The sequence below is a fragment of the Helianthus annuus genome, chromosome 15 (genome assembly GCF_002127325.2).
Source record: "Helianthus annuus cultivar XRQ/B chromosome 15, HanXRQr2.0-SUNRISE, whole genome shotgun sequence".
NCBI lineage: Eukaryota > Viridiplantae > Streptophyta > Magnoliopsida > Asterales > Asteraceae > Helianthus > Helianthus annuus.
In genome coordinates this window covers 60,232,923-60,253,873 of record NC_035447.2, presented here as the reverse complement: position 1 = coordinate 60,253,873, position 20,951 = coordinate 60,232,923, and the positions used below count along the sequence as shown (strand labels likewise).

At 37.7% G+C, this 20,951-nt stretch overlaps 1 protein-coding gene across 14 annotated transcripts; it reads left to right on the top strand.

Annotated features, from left to right (window-relative positions):
- Window positions 1-7,122: 7,122 nt before the first annotated feature.
- Window positions 7,123-12,128, top strand: LOC110877849 (plastidic glucose transporter 4-like). 14 transcript variants are annotated; one of them, XR_004882157.1, is made up of 10 exons: window positions 7,123-7,360; window positions 7,451-7,489; window positions 8,004-8,064; window positions 8,144-9,137; window positions 9,688-9,834; window positions 9,931-10,004; window positions 10,164-10,770; window positions 10,964-11,069; window positions 11,710-11,804; window positions 11,888-12,128. XR_004882157.1 is itself a non-coding variant. In XM_035984615.1 (9 exons), the coding sequence occupies exons 4-8, from the start codon at window positions 8,636-8,638 to the stop codon at window positions 10,110-10,112; spliced, it is 411 nt and encodes a 136-aa protein (XP_035840508.1). In that variant the 5' UTR covers window positions 7,123-7,360; window positions 7,451-7,489; window positions 8,004-8,064; window positions 8,144-8,635; the 3' UTR covers window positions 10,113-10,770; window positions 10,964-11,258. The 14 variants fall into 14 exon arrangements, 3 of the variants coding, with proteins under 3 accessions (XP_035840508.1, XP_035840509.1, XP_035840510.1); XR_004882154.1 differs by lacking the exons at window positions 11,710-11,804; window positions 11,888-12,128 and having other exon boundaries at window positions 8,144-8,218; window positions 8,594-8,638; window positions 8,984-9,137; window positions 10,964-11,258; XR_002557336.2 differs by lacking the exons at window positions 11,710-11,804; window positions 11,888-12,128 and having other exon boundaries at window positions 8,144-8,517; window positions 8,594-8,638; window positions 8,984-9,137; window positions 10,964-11,258.
- The last annotated feature ends 8,823 nt before the right edge of the window (window positions 12,129-20,951 follow it).

The following is a 20,951-nucleotide window of genomic DNA, read 5'->3' as shown; positions in this document are numbered from 1 at the left end:
AAAGAGAGTTCTAAATATGTCATAGATGAACTCTATAGGAAAGAACGCAGGAGCGTCAAGCGGACAAGCGAGTGGCGAACCACGTTTTAAGGGCCTACTTTGAAGGTATGTAACTTGACCCGTTACACTAAGCGTGTTGTTGATTAGCTTTGTATATTCGTATTGTCGGATAGAAAAATTATGTTGATCATAGCGATCATGAACATTATGTGAATTGATAGACTTAGAGTAGTCAATGAACCAATTGGTAGTCATCATAATGGAGGGTTCCACAAGATGAGCTAACGGGTTTATTAGTTGCGTAAATTGTAGTTTTAGTGTTCTAGTAGTGAATAATGGCGATAATAGTCACAAGAGCATTATACCATGAGATTGGTAAGAAATGCGGGTGATAATAAGCCCCGGATGTTGGGCATAGCGTGCCATAAGCTTACTAGTTAAATGGTAGTAAAATGGGTAAAGTTAGAGTGGGTTGAATAAATGCATACGACATATAGTCATTCGGTCCATAAATTAAAATTTCAGTATGATAATTGTAATAGGCACGTCGGTAATGAATATACAGACATATAGGAAAAAGAATCACTTAAAACGGACTTACGAGTCAAAAGTTATGGTCAAATGAAGTTAAAAACTTGGATTTCCGGAGCTGGCAGCAAGTGCAGGATTCAGCAATGAACCTGCTGGAAAACTGTGTTTCCCGCGCCACGTGACAGAATTATCAGAACCTGCCGCGACACGCGGCAGGTTAACTTTTGAAAAATTATTTTGTTTTTCATGTTATGATGCTAGAACTTGATTGTATGATTAAATTCACCGTAGAAACTAATGTTTTTCAAGGGTTTTTGTCACACCCCCCAAAATCCACACGCGGAGTACCACCGCATGGAGGAGTGACATGACCAGGATCAAGCCACCAATCATATTGAACATATAAGTAAATAGCAAATTTCATTCATCAATACGAAAGGTGTTTTCAAAACCAAACATAATCAAGTGTGTAGCGGAAGCAACAATATAAAAACCAACATAAGTATTAAGTTCACAAAATGTAAATGTTTAACATGGAACTCCACAGTCCATGTGCCCACAACGATCGCGCCTCCCGTGCAAGCTCCATGAGTACCTATGGTCCTGCAAGGCATGTAACAGAAAGTCAACAACTAGTTGAGCGAGTTCACAGTAAGTAAGTTTGTTGCATAACTATGCGTTATTAACTAAGTCGTTCGTGTGTTCAATTAGTGGGGGCTTCCCATGTTTGTATGTACTAGACTAGTTGTAACCATAAGTGTTCTTCTTAACCCGAGAACAGTAGTACGTACGAGGTTTACGTAGGTTTTACGTAAGTGCCCTTTCTTAACCCGAGGACAGTGGTACGCGTGAGGTTTACGTAGGTTTTACGTAAGTGCCCTTCATAACCCGAGGCAGTAGTAGGTATAAGTTTACGTAGGTTTTACTTAAGGGCCCACTCTTAACCTGAGGACAGTGGTAAGCACAAGTTTACGTAGGTTTTACGTAAGGGACCTTCGCAACCGAGGACGATGGTAGGTAGTCTAGTAACAGTGTAAGTCCAAGTAATTGTTCAATCCCATTCCTTCAATCCCATTCCCTAACCACCGGGAATCCCATGCCTTGGTAAGAGTGTGAACTCACCTTGGTTTGCTCGGTATGCTAAGGTATGTGCTCACAGTTAATCAATCACGTCCTAAAGTATGCATGTGTACATAATCAGTTTGTATTCACGAAGTTCACGTATAAGCACAATCAATGATCACCAAGTAGTACAAACCACGTATTCAAAATCATACAAGTCATGAGTATCACTTAACGGCAGTTAGTTTATCCAGTTAACTTCTGACAGAATCTAACTAGGTTACTGTGTGAATTACCCATTCGGCGAAACACCCTTGTTTCGCCATGAGCCCCTTCGACGAAACACTTCCTTTTCGTCGTTATATCCCTCGGTGAAACACTCTTGTTTCGCCATTCGTTTCGTCAAGACCGGTTCCGGCGAAACGCATTTGTTTCGTCGGATCTGTTTCGCCGTGAGTCGGTTTCGTCAATAAGTCAGTTACGTCGTGACAACATATCCATTACAAAAATTAACACAAAAACCCTAATCATTGCTAACAGCCGTCATCAACATCAAGCAGCAATCATACAAAAATCGTTCAGCGTATAATCATCATCTAATCATCATAACATGATCATCAAAATACTCGCGTCTATCATGAACCCTAGTTTAGCCGATTAACATAATACACCACACCGTCGAACCCTATAGGCATGCTATCGTGTATTCGGATCACATTAGCAACCTTCACGGTCAAGCATTCGATCGTACAAATCCTGGTTCCGAATAGAGTTAATACACAACAGATTTCTAGAACCCTAAGCCAATTGTTAGATTTCGTATAGAGTTACATATCCGGCTAAATCATGCATAACAAGATCAGGATTATCATACTCAAACATTCACAGCCATTTCATACATGAATCGAATAACCAAGAAATCAGGAAAAACGATTTAACAAACATGCAACTAACCGAGATATTAGTAAAGATGGGTTGATCGTTCGAGAGAGCTTGGGAGAATCACACACAGCTGCCGTCACACAGTGGGGAGAGTTCTAGGGTTTTGATTTTGCCAAAGATGTGAAGCAAGAGTCGGTTCACGTTATAATATACGAATTGACAGACTGGACCCGTAATGGGCCTCGGCGAATCGCTGGGCCGGCGAAACAGCTTATTTCGTCGAGATACAGATGGCGAAACACAATCTGTTTCGTCGAATTGGTTTAAGGCGAAACACATTCCGTTTCGTCGAGTCATTCAGGTTTAACAAGTCTAAGTTTTCCAAACAGTTTCATGCTATAACATCAATCACATACATGCAACAACCACAATACGTTTCATCATAACACAACGTGTACAGTTAAAAGTCAAACCAAATCAAACAACTAAACAGTTAACGCGCAATAAATGCGAATAAGGAATCTTGGAAACTCGAGTTGTCACAGTTTTGACCCTAGTTGACAATGGGATATTACGGATGACGGTCAAGCTAGATGTTGAAGAACCGAACACTCACTTTTGAGCTTCCGCGTTATATTAACTTTGATAAACAATGTTTTGGAATGTAAACTCTCGTTAAACAACTTATGAATGTTTGAACTTAGTCGTTAGTTGACTAAGGGTTAACTAGTTTTAAACTTTGTCTATGGAAATTATGTTATAACTTAGACATCTTTTACATAATATGAAATGTTTAACGTTTAAATGTGAACATTTCAGTTTCAAGATGTCCGATGGAAACGATGATAATCCGGTGCAAACAAGCACCGAACAAATGAAAGAAATAATTACCGAAGAAGTAGGGAAGGCAATTGAAGGTAGTTTATCCGGGTTTATAGACAAAATTCAAAGCACGGTGTTGTCGCTTGTCGAAGAGCGAGTTAAAAGGTTGGAAGATAGTGTCAACCTTATGAAGGAAAAATCGGGAGAACGTAAAGGGTGTTCATACAAAGAATTTATGGCGTGTAAACCGCCAATCTATAATGGGGAAGTTGACCCGATAATTTGCCAAAGATGGTTGGGCGACATTGAAGGGGTGTTCGAAAGGACCCATTTTGATGAAACCGACTTTGTCGCTTACGGAACGGGTCAGTTGAGAGGTCAAGCCAAAGATTGGTGGGACAACAAAAAGAATGAAATAGGAGCCGAAGCGGCGAAAACCATGACATGGGAGGAGTTTAAGACGCCGTTTCTTAAACATCATAGCCCCAAGGCGGTCATAAATAAAATCAAGGAAGAGTTCATGCAGCTAAGGCATAAAGGCGAGACCATAGACAAGATCACGACGATGTTTATGGATAAGATGAAGTTTAGTAGTGAGTTGGTGACGAATGAAGAACATAAAATATACTACTACTATACCATGTTGAGCGCTGAATATAGGGAGTTTATGACTCCTTCAAAATACGAGACCCTTACCGAAATCATAAACGTTGCTCGGGAACAAGAAATTGAGTTGAAGAAACAAGTTGAAAGAGGTGAGCGAAGGGCGCAAGATGTGAACCCAAGCCCTGCAAAGAAAGCCCGAACTGGAGAGTCGGGAAAGAAAGCGGATGTTAAAGGCGGGTCGCCAAGTTGCAAGGTATGTGGAAAGGGGCACAAAGGTGAGTGCCGCTTCAAAGATAAGCCGTGTCCGATATGTGGGAAGACGGGGCACACTGCATCGCTATGTCCCGGAAAAGTTTCCGTTTGTTACAAATGCTATCAACCCGGCCACAAAAAGTCTGAATGCCCCAAGTTGGTTGGAAAGAGAGACACAAAAGAGTCTCCAACGGAAGCTCCAAAAGCGAAGGCTAGGTCCTTCCAACTTATAGCGGCTGAAGCAAAAGCAGAACCCGATGTGGTTTCAGGTATATTCACAATTAACTCAATTCCAGCACGTGTATTGTTTGATACGGGTGCGAATAAATCCTTCATTTCGCATGGATTTATTCGACATCCTTCATTTGTATTGACGAAATTATCTGTGCCCTTAGAAGTTGAAATAGGGGACAACAAAAGTTTTATAGTTTGTGATGTTTGTCGAGGCTGCAAATTAAGCATCGACGATGAAGAATACCTGATAGACCACTACGTCAAAAATGGGCTACGGCCACACTTTTTTCAAAACCACCCTGCCACACATTTGAAAAAATGTGTGGCTAAAGCTCATTGATAACATTTTAAAACAACTTTAGCCACATATTTTATTATTAGTGTAACCATTGTATACTAGTTCAAAACCTTTAGCCACACTTTTAGAAAATAGTGTGACATTCATTAGCCACAACTTGAAAAATGTGGCCAAATGTGATCTACGACAACATATTTTTGTTTCATGTGACCAAAAACACACATATTTGAAACCTTTAGTCACACTTTAAGAAAAAAATTGTGACATTTATTAGTCACACTAGCAACGTGTGGCTAAATGCGATCTACGACCACATTATTTATTTTCATGTGACTAATAAAACATGTATTCGAAACATTTAGCCACACTTTAAGAAAAAAAGTGACGTTTATTAGTCACACTAGAAAAGTGTGGCCAAATGTGATCTACTGCCACATATTTTGTTTCATGTGACCAAAAACATATGTATTTGAAACTTTTAGTCACACGTTAAGAAAAAAATAACCATACAGGAAAAGTGCGGCCAGATGTGATATATGGCCACAATATAAGTTTGATAATGTGGCTAAAAGCTAATACATATGGTCACATATATTATACCGTGTGACCAAAGGTTAGACAATAGACACCCATCAAAATTATAAAATTTCATGTGGCTTCACATAACCATTCGGCACGCCAACGTCACTTTGTTTATTTTGTGTGACGAAATAATATCAAATGCCATAGAAAAAATGTTTGGCCTATGGTTAAACTTACTACATCTTTAAAACTCTGCTCCAAAATATTTTATCATAAAGTTTAAACTTCCCCCCAATATATTTCAAATCTGAAAATTTCCCTCCCAAAAAGAATTAATTTTAAAACTTCCACCTCAAAAAAAATATTCTGACATAAAAAATTACATTATTTAATATAAAAATTACCACTACATATTTAAAAATTCAAACTACTATTAAACCTTATATTTTCTAAACCATATTTTTTGATTACACGTTAAGGTTATCTTCTAAAAATACGTGAATGTATATATATTAGTTAATAGTTATGTTTATATACATTTTTTTATTTTATAGACAAGGTTTTTAAAATTTTGCAAAGTATATAAGTTGTAGATTTTATTTTATTATTTTAATAATTTCCTTCAAAACTTATATTTGTCATTTAATAGACTATATTGGGCTTTAATGGATCAAACCGGACAATACTAGATCATACATGTCTTAATATACCATATTGGGCCTTAATGGATTAAAATGAACAATAGTAAATCAAACATGTCTTTATCGATCATATTGGGCTTTAATGGATTACATGGACAATAACTGGTCATACCGTCTTAACGGACCATATTGGGCCTTAAAGAATCACAACGGACAATAGTTAATCATATATGTCTTAATAGACCATATTAGGCCTTAATGGATCACAATGGACAATAGTAGATCAAACATGTCTTAATGGACAATATTGAGCATTAATGGATCACAATAGACAATAGTAGGTCAAACATGTCTTAATGGACTATATTGAGCTTTAATGGATCACAATGGATAAAAGTTGATCATGCATGTCTTAGTGGACCATGTTAGGCCTTACTAGATCACAATGGATAATAGTAGATCATACATGTTTTAATGGATCATATTGGGCCTTAATGGATCACAATTAATAATATTAGATCATAAATGTCTTAATAGATCGTATTGGACCTTAATAGTCATTATAGTTTTTAGTGGAACATTGTGGACCATATATGTATTAATAGACCGCATTGGTCATTAACGAATATCATAGCTCTTAATCGATTATTATTGGCTCGGCTGAAGGTAATTGGATAATAATTATAAATGAACTAAAATCTCGGCTCAAGTTCGCTTCAAGAGCTTAGACCAGTCAAAGATCAACTAGAGTTCGACTCGCTATTGTTTAGTAGTAGGTATATTATATATAAAAATATGATATAACTTTTTTTTGGGCTTGTTTAGGCTCGCGAGCGTAATAAAGTTTTTTTGTTTTTTTTTTTATCTAAAACACGATATCGGGCTCGTTAACCAAACGGGTAATATTTTAGGCTCGAGCTATTCGAGTTTTTTAGCGATCTGATCACGAGTAATTATTGAGTCGCCCCTCGCTGTTTACACCCTAAAGTTAATAGAAGCCTAAAAACTATAATTCCCCCTAACTATTTCATCACTTTCAACTAGAGATGAGTATTTGGAACCGAGTATATTCGGTACTGTTACCTATTTTCTATGTTTTTCGGTAAAACACCGTAATTACCGATATTTACGCGTAAAACATCGGTAAATATGAGTACCGTACCGGTATATTGGGTATCGATATCAATTTTCTACGTTTTTCGACACCGATACTTTCAGTGTCGAACGGGTACTATGCTCATCTCTCCTTCTTGCCCTTAAAAATTTATAATTCCCGCTAACTATTTCATCACTTTCACCCTCCCGCTTCTCCCAAAATGCCTCAAACCCTAAAAATTCCACACTTTCACTGAATCACTTTGCCCGCTTCTCTCAAAATCAACCACTTTCAATTTGCCGCTTCTCTCAAAATCGATTAAAGTCATCTCAATTTCTAGGTTTCAAGATGATCAGATTTGGTCTACCTCACAGACGACAGTTCGATTTCTGTTGGATTCAAACCCTATCTCATGTTCGTCACAAGTTTATTATGTGTTGCTTTTTTTATTTTTCTTTACTTTCCTCTCTGTATTCAAACTCATCATTCATTGTGTTCAATTAGGGATTTGTTATCCTTCGTCAAACCGATCCCGCGAACAAGGTGAGTAAATCCTTTTGATGTTTGTGTTCCTGATAAGAACCGTTGGTCTATAGTTTAGATTGTATCGATTAGTGATTTGTTTTCGATTAGTTTTTATCTTCAATTGTGTTATATCTAATTGCCTTTGTGATACTTGTTTGATTTGCTTTATGAATTTCTAATTGCTATTATTGTCATTTGTTAAATGGATTGGTTTTTGTAAAAGAAATGGCTGGTGCTGACTAGATATCCTAAGTTCCATTTTATTGCTCATTTGCATGTGTATTGCCCTAATTTACTAATGAGGAATCAATAGTGTGATCTCAATATTTTCAATCATCTGTAGATTTATTGTAGATGAAAATTAGTTTTCTCTTCATTTTTAGGCGCAATTAGTTTTCTCTTCATTTTTTATACACACTTTGTAAGTATGTGTATATATGTACTTATTTATGTAAGTATGTGTATTAAATGAATTTATCGAACTTCCATTCATAAGAAGCAAATAACAGAGCAATGCATAATCATGTTTCAGGTTTCGTATTATCTCGATGAAGCAACAGGTTGTAATTAATCCAGGAAATCCTACAGGCCAGGTAAATGTATGTTCTGTTTTCAAAACACTTAGCAATTAATTCTCTTTTTTAATAAATTGGTTTAAAAATATATTTGTAGGTTCTTACTTAAGAGAACCAATGAGATAACGTCGAGTTCTGCAAGAAAGAAGATTTGGTCCTTTTAGCAGATGAGGTAAGTGATTCGCTATGCAGTTAATGCGGTAAAAATTGGATATCGGTAAAAAATCTGATATCGGTGAAATTTATATCTGAGCCTCTTTTGATCGTTTGAGCTACCTGAGTATGGAAAAAGCCATTTACACTAACCGCAAAATAAAACAAGATTGCTGGTATCATTTTCTATTTATTTGCCAACTCTCTTTTAAATGCTATGATGATGCATTTGAAGTTCTTTATGCCGAAAGGTTTTAGTATTGCTGAATAGAGCCGTTCATAGTCTTTACTAGCTGTTTTTAAGGATATTATCCCTAGGTATATTATTTAATCATGTAAATACTATTTTTTCATACATTCACATTATTAACTGTATATTGTTTGTCATTTTCAGAACAAGAACTGTATTAGGCTACCTACTGAAAAAGAGCTTGCAATGGTCGGTTTCGGGGCCGAATCATAGTTTACAGTGTCTAAACCTTTAAATGAACAAACACACATTGACATAAATGAATACATAGCCGGACGTTCATGAACATAAGCGAACGATCGCAGCCTTTGTTCATCTTCGTTTTTTTAACTTACCAAATGAAATTTCGTGTTCGTGTTTGTTCATTTATTAAACGAATGAACATAAACGAATTTTCTGCCGAATGGTTCACAAACTGTTGGCTGAATGTTCGGTTCGTTTACAGCCCTAAAAAACTAGTTTTTTCGTGGGATCATTTCTGGATAAATTAGTGGCGTGAACAATGGTTAATGAACTGGGAATATTTACTTGCAGCAAAAGAAAACTGACCAAGCTGAGAAAGTAATAAAAACATTATATAGTGACGGAAAAGTTGTAGAGGTTATGGCTGACATAAGTACGTCTGGTCAAGGTTCAGAAGAACAAGATGCTGGTTGGTTTGATCTTTTCAGCGCCCGATATTTCAAAGGTAACATCAGTACATAACTACATAGAAGATAGTAAGATACCACGTCATTAGTTTTAGAGTAAAATGGCATTTTCGTCCCTAAGGTTTGACCAGTTTTGCGACTTTCGTCCAAAGGGTTGTTTTTATGCATCTGGATCCAAAAGATTTGAAATCTTCCATTTTTATCCGGCTTGTTAACTCCATCTATTTTTCTATGTTAATTCAGGGGTATTTCCGTCATTTTTCTAACCTGAAGGGCAATTCGGTCTTTTTCAAGGGTATTCAGTCTTTTTACATAAAATGAAAAAGACCGAATTGCCCTTCAGGTTAGCAAAAATGACGGAAATACCTCTGACTTAACAGAGAAAAATGGATGGAGTTAACGAGCCGATGAAAATGGCAAGATTTCAAACCTTTTGGATCCAGATGCAAAAAAAACAAACCTTTGGATGAAATTTGCAACACTGGCCAAACCTCAAGGACAGAAATTGCATTTTACTCTTTATTTTATTACATCATGTTGTTATGGATCATCTGATTATCTAATGTTAACGTGTATGTGGTATGGCAGTTGTGAGCGTTGGTGCAACCCTTTTCTTATTCCAACAGTTGGCTGGAATAAACGTTGTCGTGTACTATTCAACCTCTGTGTTCCGCACCGCAGGAGTTGCATCTGATGTGGCAGCCAGTGCTCTTGTTGGGGCTACAAATGTTTTCGGTCAGTCACCCGGTCACCCTTTCCTTTTTGGTCTTTCTGATTGACAGTTATAACTTGCAACTGACACGTGATATTTTGATTACGTTGCATTTGCAGGCACAATGATCGCGTCATCTTTGATGGACAAACAAGGACGGAAAAGTCTTCTGATCACAAGCTTTTCCGGAATGGTATGCTATATTGCATAATCTTCCAAAATCTATGCTACGTTTTGTAATCTTTGGTGCCCCTTTTTTGTTTTCAAGGCTATTTCAATGAACTCAAATAATGGTGCTTGACGATAGCATTGTACATAACAATTGTAATTGTGGGATTAACTATGGTTGCAGGAGAGGATAATGTTCTTGAACTTCCACTAGCTCAAGTTCCTAAGTTGGCTGGCTACACAAGCTGAGCAACAGCAATGGGTCAAAACAACAAAGCAACCACGAAGTTAAAAAGTTCTCTTGATGTCATACGCTATAGCGCGTGTTGGCGATGTTTTGGCATTCGTTGCCCGCGCCGCAACGCGCGCGAGGTTAAATTCTAGTTAAGATTACTTTGGAAAAGGATAATGGATGAAAATCCTAAGGATGTTTTTGATAAGATACTGAGACGCCATGTGGTCAAAGTTTATAATGTGGAAACATACCCTTCTCAAGTTCTATTTATTGCTGCAAAAATGAACAACACGCAATTTTTGGTTGAGCTGATTCGTGAATATCCTGATCTTATATGGAAGACATATGATGATGGACAAACTATCTTTCACACTGCAGTTGCTCAATGTCATCACTATATATACAGTATTATATCTGATTGGGTCTGATAACTCATGTCATAGATCAACAAGGCAATAATATTCTACATATGGTTGGAAAGATTCCAGAGAAATATGCTTATAAGGGCTAGGTTGCTCCTCCTTTTCGAATGTTTCATGAATTTCTGTGGTACAAGGTACATCTTTCATAGGTTGTTAACAATGTTCAGTTTTTTTTTCAACCGGAAAAGTCGCACAGATTTCTCCTTTGTCCTTGTTGGGACTTGATCCCACAATCACCTTGTTAATGAACATTGTATACATAGCTAGGCTTGATAGTATATTCTTTGAACTGAAGCTTGCAAACTCATTTACTGATGTGTCATGTAGGAAGTAAAGGGTATGCTCTCTCCTCAATATAGAGATGTAAAGAATGAAGCAGGAAAATCACCACAAGAACTTTTCACAGAGAACCACGAGAAACTAGTATTAGAAGGTATGAAGTCGATAAATGAATCAATTAATATATCTGTGGTAGTAGTTGCGCTTGTATGCACAATATCATTTTGGAATAATGGATTTTAATAATCCAAACTATTACCCGTTGGCCAGCAACGGTCCCAACTTTAAAATTAAGTGGTGGTGGTCCCACCTTTTTCACATATTGTAAACTAATGGACCTTTACTAACATAACCTTAATTTCTTTTTGTCCCCTTATCCTTTTCAGTTTAGTAAAGGTCTATTAGTTTACAATATATGAAAAGGTAGGACCACCACTGGTTATTTTTGAAGTTGGGACCGTTGCCGGCCAACAACTAATAGTTGGGATTATTAAAATCCATTACTCCTATCATTTTCAGTAGTTTTTCAAATTCCTCGTGGGTTTGATCAAAACGCTGGATTCCCTATGTTCCTACACAATAACTATTTCAATCAGTTCGTACTACTTGATATTGGGTCGTTATCCTCGCTACGACTTCAATCTTCATTTTCCTGTTCATCAACTTTTCCAATCAACACCAAGACATGCAAGTTTTATTTCTATTATGGTGGCTGGTCAACTAGCACTTTTGGAATTTGTAATGTGCACATTCATTGCTTTTATTATCAGCTTTTTCATTTTGTATGGTAAAAGTGGGTGGGTGTATATGCTCAACGCTGGTGCTTATCCATTGGTGGTGTATGCATATATATTGTCTTTGGAACGATGAAAGGAACACTTCTATCCGGGTATCTCTTTAGACCCAAAAACCCTAAAAGGAAATAATTCTTTATATTGCTATTACTGTTTGCTATGATGTTTTTTTTTTCAGGATACACTTACTATAGCAATTCTTTCCAACAGCAACAGCTCATGGATGCAAATTATAGTCCTAAAGCAGAGATTATATCGACTTGAAGAAAACCACCTAGAAATAGTTCCTAGTTTGTGTAGTCATTTTCGTTTGCAACTTTTGTAGATAGGTTTCGGTTAGATATGTGTGTCTTTAGTATTTTCAATAAAAAACTTACATATGGATTTTTGGTTAATATCATTTGGTTTTAGATTTTCTAGATTTGATGTTTAATGTAGCTTTTATTTTACAACAAAATGCAAATAAAATGGACAATTACATGAAAATGATCACATAGAACAATATGGGTGACCAAAGTTAAATGGTAGCCACATTTAAAATTTACATGTGGCTTTACATAAAGATTTGTCACACCATCGTGACTTTGTTCTTTTTGTGTGACGAAATGATAGGAAATGTTATGGGAAAAAATGTGTGACCAAAGGTTAGATAATAGCCACACTGACACATACAATTCATGAGAGTACATAATAGAATCGGTCACACTTAAAGTAATTAGTGCGACTGTTGCTACTCTTTAGTCACATTTAAAAATAACAAAATTTTGTGTCACTATATAATGGAAACAGTCACACATACAGTAAATTAATGTGACCTATGCTACTCTTTAGTCACATTTAAAATTACAAAATTTCGTGTGACTATAAATAATCATTGGCTACATCATAGTCACTTTGTTTTTGTGGCATAATGATAAAAAAACGTCGTAGGAAAAAAATGTGTGACCAAAGGTTAGACAATGGCCACACCTAAAATTTAAATGTGGCTTTACATAAAGATGCGTCACACCGTCATGAGTTTTTCCTTTTGTGTGACAAAATGATAGCAAATGTCACGAGAAAAAAAATATGTGTGACCAAAGGTTAGATAATAGCCACACTTAAAATTACTAAAAAAATTGTGTTAGGAAAAAAATATGTGTGACCAAAGGTTAGACAATAGCCACACTTAAAATTACAAAACTCCATGTGGCTATAAATAATTATTAGCCACACCTTAGTCACTTTGTTTTCTCTTTGTATGTCTATATAATATAAACAACCACACTTACAGTAAGTTCATGTGACTATATAATAGAAACGACCACACTTATAGTTATTATGTTGCCGTCGCTACCCTTTAGCCACACTTAATGGACAAAATTCTTGATTACAATAACCATTTTTGCCACACATTTTTTAATTGATGTGGCTAAAACAAACTTTTTTGGTAATTCATGTGACTATATAATAGTAATGATCACACTTAGTGCAAATACATGTGGCCATTGCTATCCTTTAGCCATACATAATAGAGGAAATGCTAGATTTAGTAAAAAATGTTGGTACCATTTAGCCACACTTTTAAGTTCTACGGCCACTAAAAATTGTGTGTGGTTGTATGATACCTACGATGACTCGAGCTTTGGTCACACTTGACCTGAAAAAAATATGTGTGGCGAAAGACATATAGTCACACTTTTTATGTGTGGCTGTATCCTTATTTTGGCGTAGTGGACCTAATCCCGATGTCAATGGGGGAATTTCAAGTAGTCGTTGGGATGGATTGGCTATCTCAGCACCACGCGAAGGTCGTGTGTTTTCGTAAGGAGATAAAGCTAATATCTCCGAGCGGGAAACACATCACTATCTATGGTGAAAAAGGAGGCAACCCCATAGTATGCTCTATGTTGAAAGCTCACAAGCTTATGAAGCGAGGAGGCAAGGCATTCATGATATACGCAAATGAGCCCGAGAAAGAATCACTGAAGATTGAAGATGTACCGGTAGTACGAGACTATGAAGATGTATTTCCGGAGGATTAACCAGGGATACCGCCTGAACGGGAAATAGAGTTCGGGATCGAATTGATTCTAGGCGCAAGACCCGTAGCAAAAGCACCATACCGACTCGCGCCGTCGGAACTACAAGAGTTGATGTCCCAAATTCAAGACCTGCTTGACAAGGGATTCATAAGGCCGAGTGTGTCTCCTTGGGGCGCACCGGTACTATTCGTGAAAAAGAAAGACGGAAGCATGCGCATGTGTATCGATTACCGGGAGTTAAACAAACTCACGGTAAAGAATCGATACCCGCTTCCGAGGATAGATAATTTATTTGACCAATTACAAGGTGCAAACTGGTTTTCAAAAATTGACCTTAGATCGAGGTATCACCAACTAAAGGTCAAGGAGGAAGATGTGCCAAAGACGGCTTTCCGCACGAGATACGGACATTACGAATTCCTCGTGATGTCATTTGGGCTAACAAATGCACCCGCGGCTTTCATGGACCTCATGAACCGGGTTTGCAAGCCAATGTTGGATAAGTCAGTCATCGTGTTTATCGATGATATTTTGGTGTATTCAAAAAGTGAAGCTGAACATGCACACCACTTACAAGAGGTGTTAGAGACGCTTAGACGAGAGAAGTTGTATGCGAAATTCTCTAAGTGTGCCTTTTGGTTACGAGAGGTGCAATTTCTTTTCCATATCATAAGTGCCGATGGAGTATTAGTAGACCTGTCAAAGATCGAGGCCGTGTCAAAATGGAATCCCCCGAAGAACCCTTCGGAAATTAGAAGCTTTTTGGGGCTTGCGGGATACTATAGGAGATTCATTCAATATTTCTCCAAGATTGTGTCACCGCTAACAAAGCTAACCCGGAAGGAAGAAAAGTTCATCTGGGGTGTCGATCAAGAAAGAGCGTTTCAAACGCTAAAAGAGAAGTTAACTCAAGCTCCGGTACTGACATTTCCGGACGGGGTCGAAAACTTGGTGGTTTATTCGGATGCTTCACTATCGGGGCTCGGATGCATTTTGATGCAACGAGGCAAAGTTATAGCTTATACCTCGAGGCAATTGAAGACACACGAGAAGAAATATCCCACACACGATCTCGAGTTGGCTGCGGTGGTATTTGCATTAAAAATATGGAGGCACTATTTATATGGGGTAAAGTGCACCATATTCACCGATCACAAGAGCTTAAAATACTTATTCGATCAGAAGGAGTTAAATATGCGACAAAGGCGATGGTTAGAAACGGTGAAAGATTTCGACTGTGAAATACACTATCACCCCGGAAAGGCAAATGTGGTGGCGGATGCTCTGAGCAGAAAAGCGGACTATGTCCCAATACGAGTAAGATCGATGCAGCTTGTGGTGACCTCGGGTATACTTGAACATATCCGAGAGGGGCAATTAGAAGCAGTGAAAGAGGAGAATTGGAAGAAAGAAAGAATAATCGGCCAGTTGAAAGATTTGTCGGATGGAAATAATGGGTTGAAGACTCGATCCGGGAGGATATGGGTTCCAAATACTTGTGGGTGAAGACGCTTCTACTTGATGAAGCTCATAAATACCGATATTCGATTCATCCGGGTGCGACCAAGATGTACAATGATCTGAAACAAAACTATTGGTGGCCCGAGATGAAAAGAGAAATTGTGAAATTTGTGGAGAAGTGTTTGACCTGCTTGCAAGTCAAAGCAGAGCACCAGAAGCCATATGGCAAACTGCAACCATTAGACATCCCAGTTTGGAAATGGGAACAAATCACCATAGATTTGCTGACCAAATTGCCCAAAACTAACCACGGGGTTGATGCTATATGGGTAGTTGTGGATAGATTGACGAAAAATGCTCACTTCATTCCGACTCGTGAGACTTATACATCAGAGAAGATGTCGGAGGTGTACACCAATGAAATCATAGCACGACATGGGGTACCGATATCCATTGTGTCGGACAGAGATACTCGGTTTACTTCGAAATTTTGGCGTGAATTTCAAGAACAAATGGGAACTAAACTGTTCATTAGCACCTCTTACCATCTATAAACGGATGGGCAGAGTGAAAGAACAATACAAACGTTGGAAGATATGCTGCGAGCTTGCATTATTGACTTCGGGGGTAGTTGGGATGTCTATCTACCCTTGGTCGAATTTTCATATAACAATAGCCATCACGCGAGCATTAAAATGGCCCCGTATGAAATGTTATATGGTAGAAAGCGTCGAACTCCGGTATGTTGGGGTGAAGTGGGTCCACGAGGACTAGCACCTACTGATATAATCCGAACTACGAATGAGAAAATTGACATGGTCCGAACTCACCTAAAAGCGGCTTAGGATCGACAAAAGTCGTATGCAGATAAACGAAACAGGCCGATTGAATTTCAAGTGGGCGATAAAGTAATGCTGAAAGTATCGCCGTGAAAAGGAGTAATACGGTTCAGAAAAAGAGGAAAGTTTATTGGGCCATTCAGAATCACCGAGCGGGTTGGTAAAGTAGCATATCGCCTCGAATTACCCGAGGAGTTGAGTGGGATTCATAGCACATTCCATGTGTCACATCTCCGAAAATGTTTAGCGGACGAAACTGCTCGTATCCACTACGATGATATCGAGGTGGATAACAACCTCAACTATGCAGTGAAACCAATTGCGATTCTAGATAGTAAAGAGAAGAGTTTGAGGAACAAGGTAATTAAGCAAGTCAAGGTTAAATGGGAGCATAGGAAAGGTTCGGACACTACGTGGGAGTCCAAAGAGGAGATGCGACGTCTCCACCCTACATTATTTGGTACGTACTTTGGTTTCGGGGACGAAACCCTTTTTAAGGGGGATGGACTTGTAACATCCCGGAAATATAAAACTTTATAATTCTATTTATAAAGTTTAAATAAACAAGAATATTATTTAACTAGGAAATTAAAACCTAGTTAACTATAAATCTAGAAATAACTTGAAATAGGGTTAACATAACCAAACTATGTGTTGAACAAAAGTGGAGGGGCCTAAGTTGTAAAGATTGAAACTATACTATTATTTTTAATAAAAAAACAAAACCAAACACCCCATTTTGGGATGTTTGGTCGTACAAGAAGCAAGCAGGGGCGATTCCCCACTCTCCAAAACCCTAACATCTACAAAACAATCAAATTGAAGGCTCAAATCTGATCAAAAACGAAATCTGAACATAGATTAGTGATCCTTATCACAAGAGGGTTACAAGGTATGTAAAATTTGGTGTTAATTCCTTGTTTGAAATTTTCATGAAATTGGGAAAATCTGAAATTTGTGGTTGCATGTTTGTCTTATGATGAATTAAGAACAATATAGTGTCTAGGGACAAACCCTAGACAAATACAAGTTGAAATCATGTGAAATTTTAGTGAAATCTATGAACACCATTGTAGGTGTGATTAGTGGGTTATGTATAAATTGATAAACACTAGGGAATTGAGTGTTGTTCTAGTGTAAATTGACAATTGTGAAGTGATTTCTGAATTTTAGAGGATAAAGTTCATGTAAAATGGTTGATTGATGTGAAACTAGGGCAAAGTGATAAGCTAGAGAATTGATATTTAATCATGTAAAAATCTGCCCATAAAATGTTTGTGAAAATGCCTCAAAGAAGGCTTAAAACTGAAATTCAAAGCTAAAACGCATAATTATGATGTTTCGGTGTATTATGCGAATTATGATTTAAAGAGAGTTCTAAATATGTCATAAATGAACTCTATAGGAAAGAACGCAGGAGCGTCAAGCGGACAAGCGAGTGGCGAACCACGTTTGAAGGGCCTACTTTGAAGGTATGTAACTTGACCCGTTACACTAAGCGTGTTGTTGATTAGCTTTGTATATTCGTATTGTCGGATAGAAAAATTGTGTTGTTCATAGCGATCATGAACATTATGTGAATTGATAGACTTAGAGTAGTCAATGAACCAATTGGTAGTCATCAAAATGGAGGGTTCCACAAGATGAGCCAACGGGTTTATTAGTTGCGTAAATTGTAGTTTTAGTGTTCTAGTAGTGGATAATGGCGATAATAGTCACAAGAGCATTAAACCATGAGATTGGTAAGAAATGCGGGTGATAATAAGCCCCGGATGTTGGGCATAGCGTGCCATAGGCTTACTAGTTAAATGGTAGTAAAATGGGTAAAGTTAGAGTGGGTTGAATAAATGCATACGACATATAGTCATTTGGTTCGTAAATTAAAATTTCGGTGTGATAATTGTAATAGGCACGTCGGTAATGAATTTACAGACGTATAGGAAAAAGAATCACTTAAAACGGACTTACGAGTCAAAAGTTATGGTCAAATGAAGTTAAAAACTTGGATTTCGGGAGCTGGCAGCAAGTGCAGGATTCAGCAATGAACCTGCTGGAAAACTGTGTTCCCCGCGCCACGCGACAGGATCTTTTGATCCCTCCGCGACACGTAACGGCTGCCGCGGTACGCGACAGAATTATCAGAACCTGCCGCGACACGCGGCAGGTTAACTTTTGAAAAATTATTTTGTTTTTCATGTTGTGACGCTAGAACTTGATTGTATGATTAAATTCACTATAGAAACTAATGTTTTTCAGTGGTTTTGACCCTAGGTGACAATGGGATATTACGGATGACGGTCAAGCTAGATGTTGAAGAACCGAACACTCACTTTTGAGCTTCCGCGTTATTTTAACTTTGATAAACAATGTTTTGGAATGTAAACTCTCGTTAAACAACTTATGAATGTTTGAACTTAGTCGTTAGTTGACTAAGGGTTAACTAGTTTTAAACTTTGTCTATGGAAATTATGTTATAACTTGGACATCTTTTACATAATATGCTAGAATTATTATTAGATTCAAGTAGTAATTAGACGGGTGTTACATCATGATACTTTCAACTTAAAGCATCAGCCACTACATTGGATTTTCCTACATGATACTGAATATTACAATCATAATCTCTAAGAATCTCCATCAAGCGTCTTTGTCTCATATTCAACTCCTTTTACCCGAAAACATACCTTAAACTCTTATGATCGTAAAAATGGTAAACTTACTACCATAAAGGTAATGTCTCCAAATCTTAAGAGCAAAAATTATGGCTCCTAATTCTAGATCATGGGTTGAATAATTCTCTTCATGATTCTTAAGTTGTCTAGATGCATAAGCTATAACCTTTTGACATTGCATCAATACACATCCATCACCTAACTTAGATGCGTCACAATAGACTACAAAGTCTTCGGTTCCTTCTGGTAATGCTAGTATGGGTGCATGGGTTAGTCTTTGCTTAAGAATTCTAAAGGCTTCTTCCTGTTTTGTTCCCCATTCAAACTTAACAGATTTACAGGTTAGCTTAGTTAAGGGAATGGCTATTCTAGAAAAATCTCGAATAAATCTTCTATAAAAACCGGCCAATCCTAGGAAAGTTCTAACCTCGGTTGGTGACTCATGGGTTTTCCATTTGGTAATAGCCTCGATCTTGGTGGGATCCACGTGATTTCCTTCATGATTGACTAAATGTCCAAGAAACTGTACCTGTTCTAACCAAAACTCGCACTTGGAAATTTTAGCATAAAGTTTTTTCTTTCTCAATAAACTTAAAAGTGCGTGCAAATGCTCTGAATGTTCCTCTTTACTCTTAGAGTAAATGAGAATACCATCTATGAAGACAATTATGAATTTATTCAAATATGGCTTACATATTCGGTTCATCATGTCCATAAATGCAGCTGGGGTATTGGTTAAACCAAATGGCATGACAGTAAATTCATAATGGCCATACCTTGTTCTGAATGCGGTCTTAGGAATGTCCTCTTCCTGTACCTTTAATTGATGATATCCTGACCTTAAATCGATTTTAGAGAAAAATCGAGCTCCTTGTAATTGATCGAACAGATCATCGATTCTTGGTAATGGGTACCGATTCTTAATCGTGACCTTGTTCAATTCACGGTAGTCAATGCACATACGCATCGATCCGTCTTTCTTTTTAACGAATAAAATTGGTGCTCCCCACGGTGATGAACTTGGCTGTATGAATCCTTTCTCCAACAATTCGTCTAGATGTTTCTTCAGTTCTTGCATTTCTGCGGGGTGCCAAACGGTAAGGTGCTTTGGCAATTGGTGTTGTTCCTGGTAGTAGATGGATTCTAAATTCAACTTCCCTGTCCGGTGGTAGTCCTGATAATTCTTCTGGAAATACATCTGGAAACTGGGATACTACTGGAATATCTTTTAGTTCTTTTCCCTTAGTATTAGTGATTATGGAAATCAAATACACTAAAGATTCTTTTCTTATATAATTTGCTGTTTTCATCACAGAGATGAATTTCGTGGATCTAGATGGCTTGTCTCCTTTAATTGTGATCTTTTCACCCTTTGGTGAATTTACTTGTGTCACACCCCGAAATATCAGAGCTGGCGTGACTGGACCGGTATCTTCATTGCACAGCGGAAGCAAAAAGCTAAGACTTCTAGAAATTGAACGCCTGCTAAGTACTCGAATTCCCATGGGTTCTCCTATTCCAACCGTTCCATAGTTTTGAAAATGCAACCTGAGAAAGAACATGCGAAAAAGTCAACATAAAGTTGAGCGAGTTCATAGTTTGTTTTGAAAAGATTTAAAATAAATCTTTTTGATAACCGGTTTTAAAGTTGTTGAGAAAATATAGTAAAATCATTTTCTTGGCATGATATATGAGAACTGTGAGTCTAGCCCACGAGAGTGTTTGTGCATTGCACGAGGGAGAATGGGCCGAGCCCAAACGAACCTTTGTAAGCAGGATCAGCGCTTCCTCTTACTTAGGTATAACTTGAAAAACGTTACCAAAGTTTGTAATTCATGTATTTGTGAGTTTCCATCAAATGAATCTTATGAATATATGAAAGTTTTAGTGTTGTAAATGGGTATGTAAAGCGTCTATGAACAGGTTGATCGTTAATGTTTCGCGAGGACATTAACGTATGCGGCGACATAGGAAGTACTCAACCTGTGTAGACGGTTTTTAGTGTCGAATCACCTCGACTGTGTCGAATCACCTCGACTGTGTGAATCACCTTGACTGTGTCGAATCCCCTCGACTGTGTGAATCACCTCGACTGTGTCGAATCACCTCGACTGTGTCGAATCCCCTCGACTGTGTCGAATCACCTCGACTGTGTCGAATCCCCTCGACTGTGTCGAATCACCTCGACTGTGTCGAATCACCTCGACTGTGTCGCCCGTACCCATTAGAAAATCATGCACGTTTCG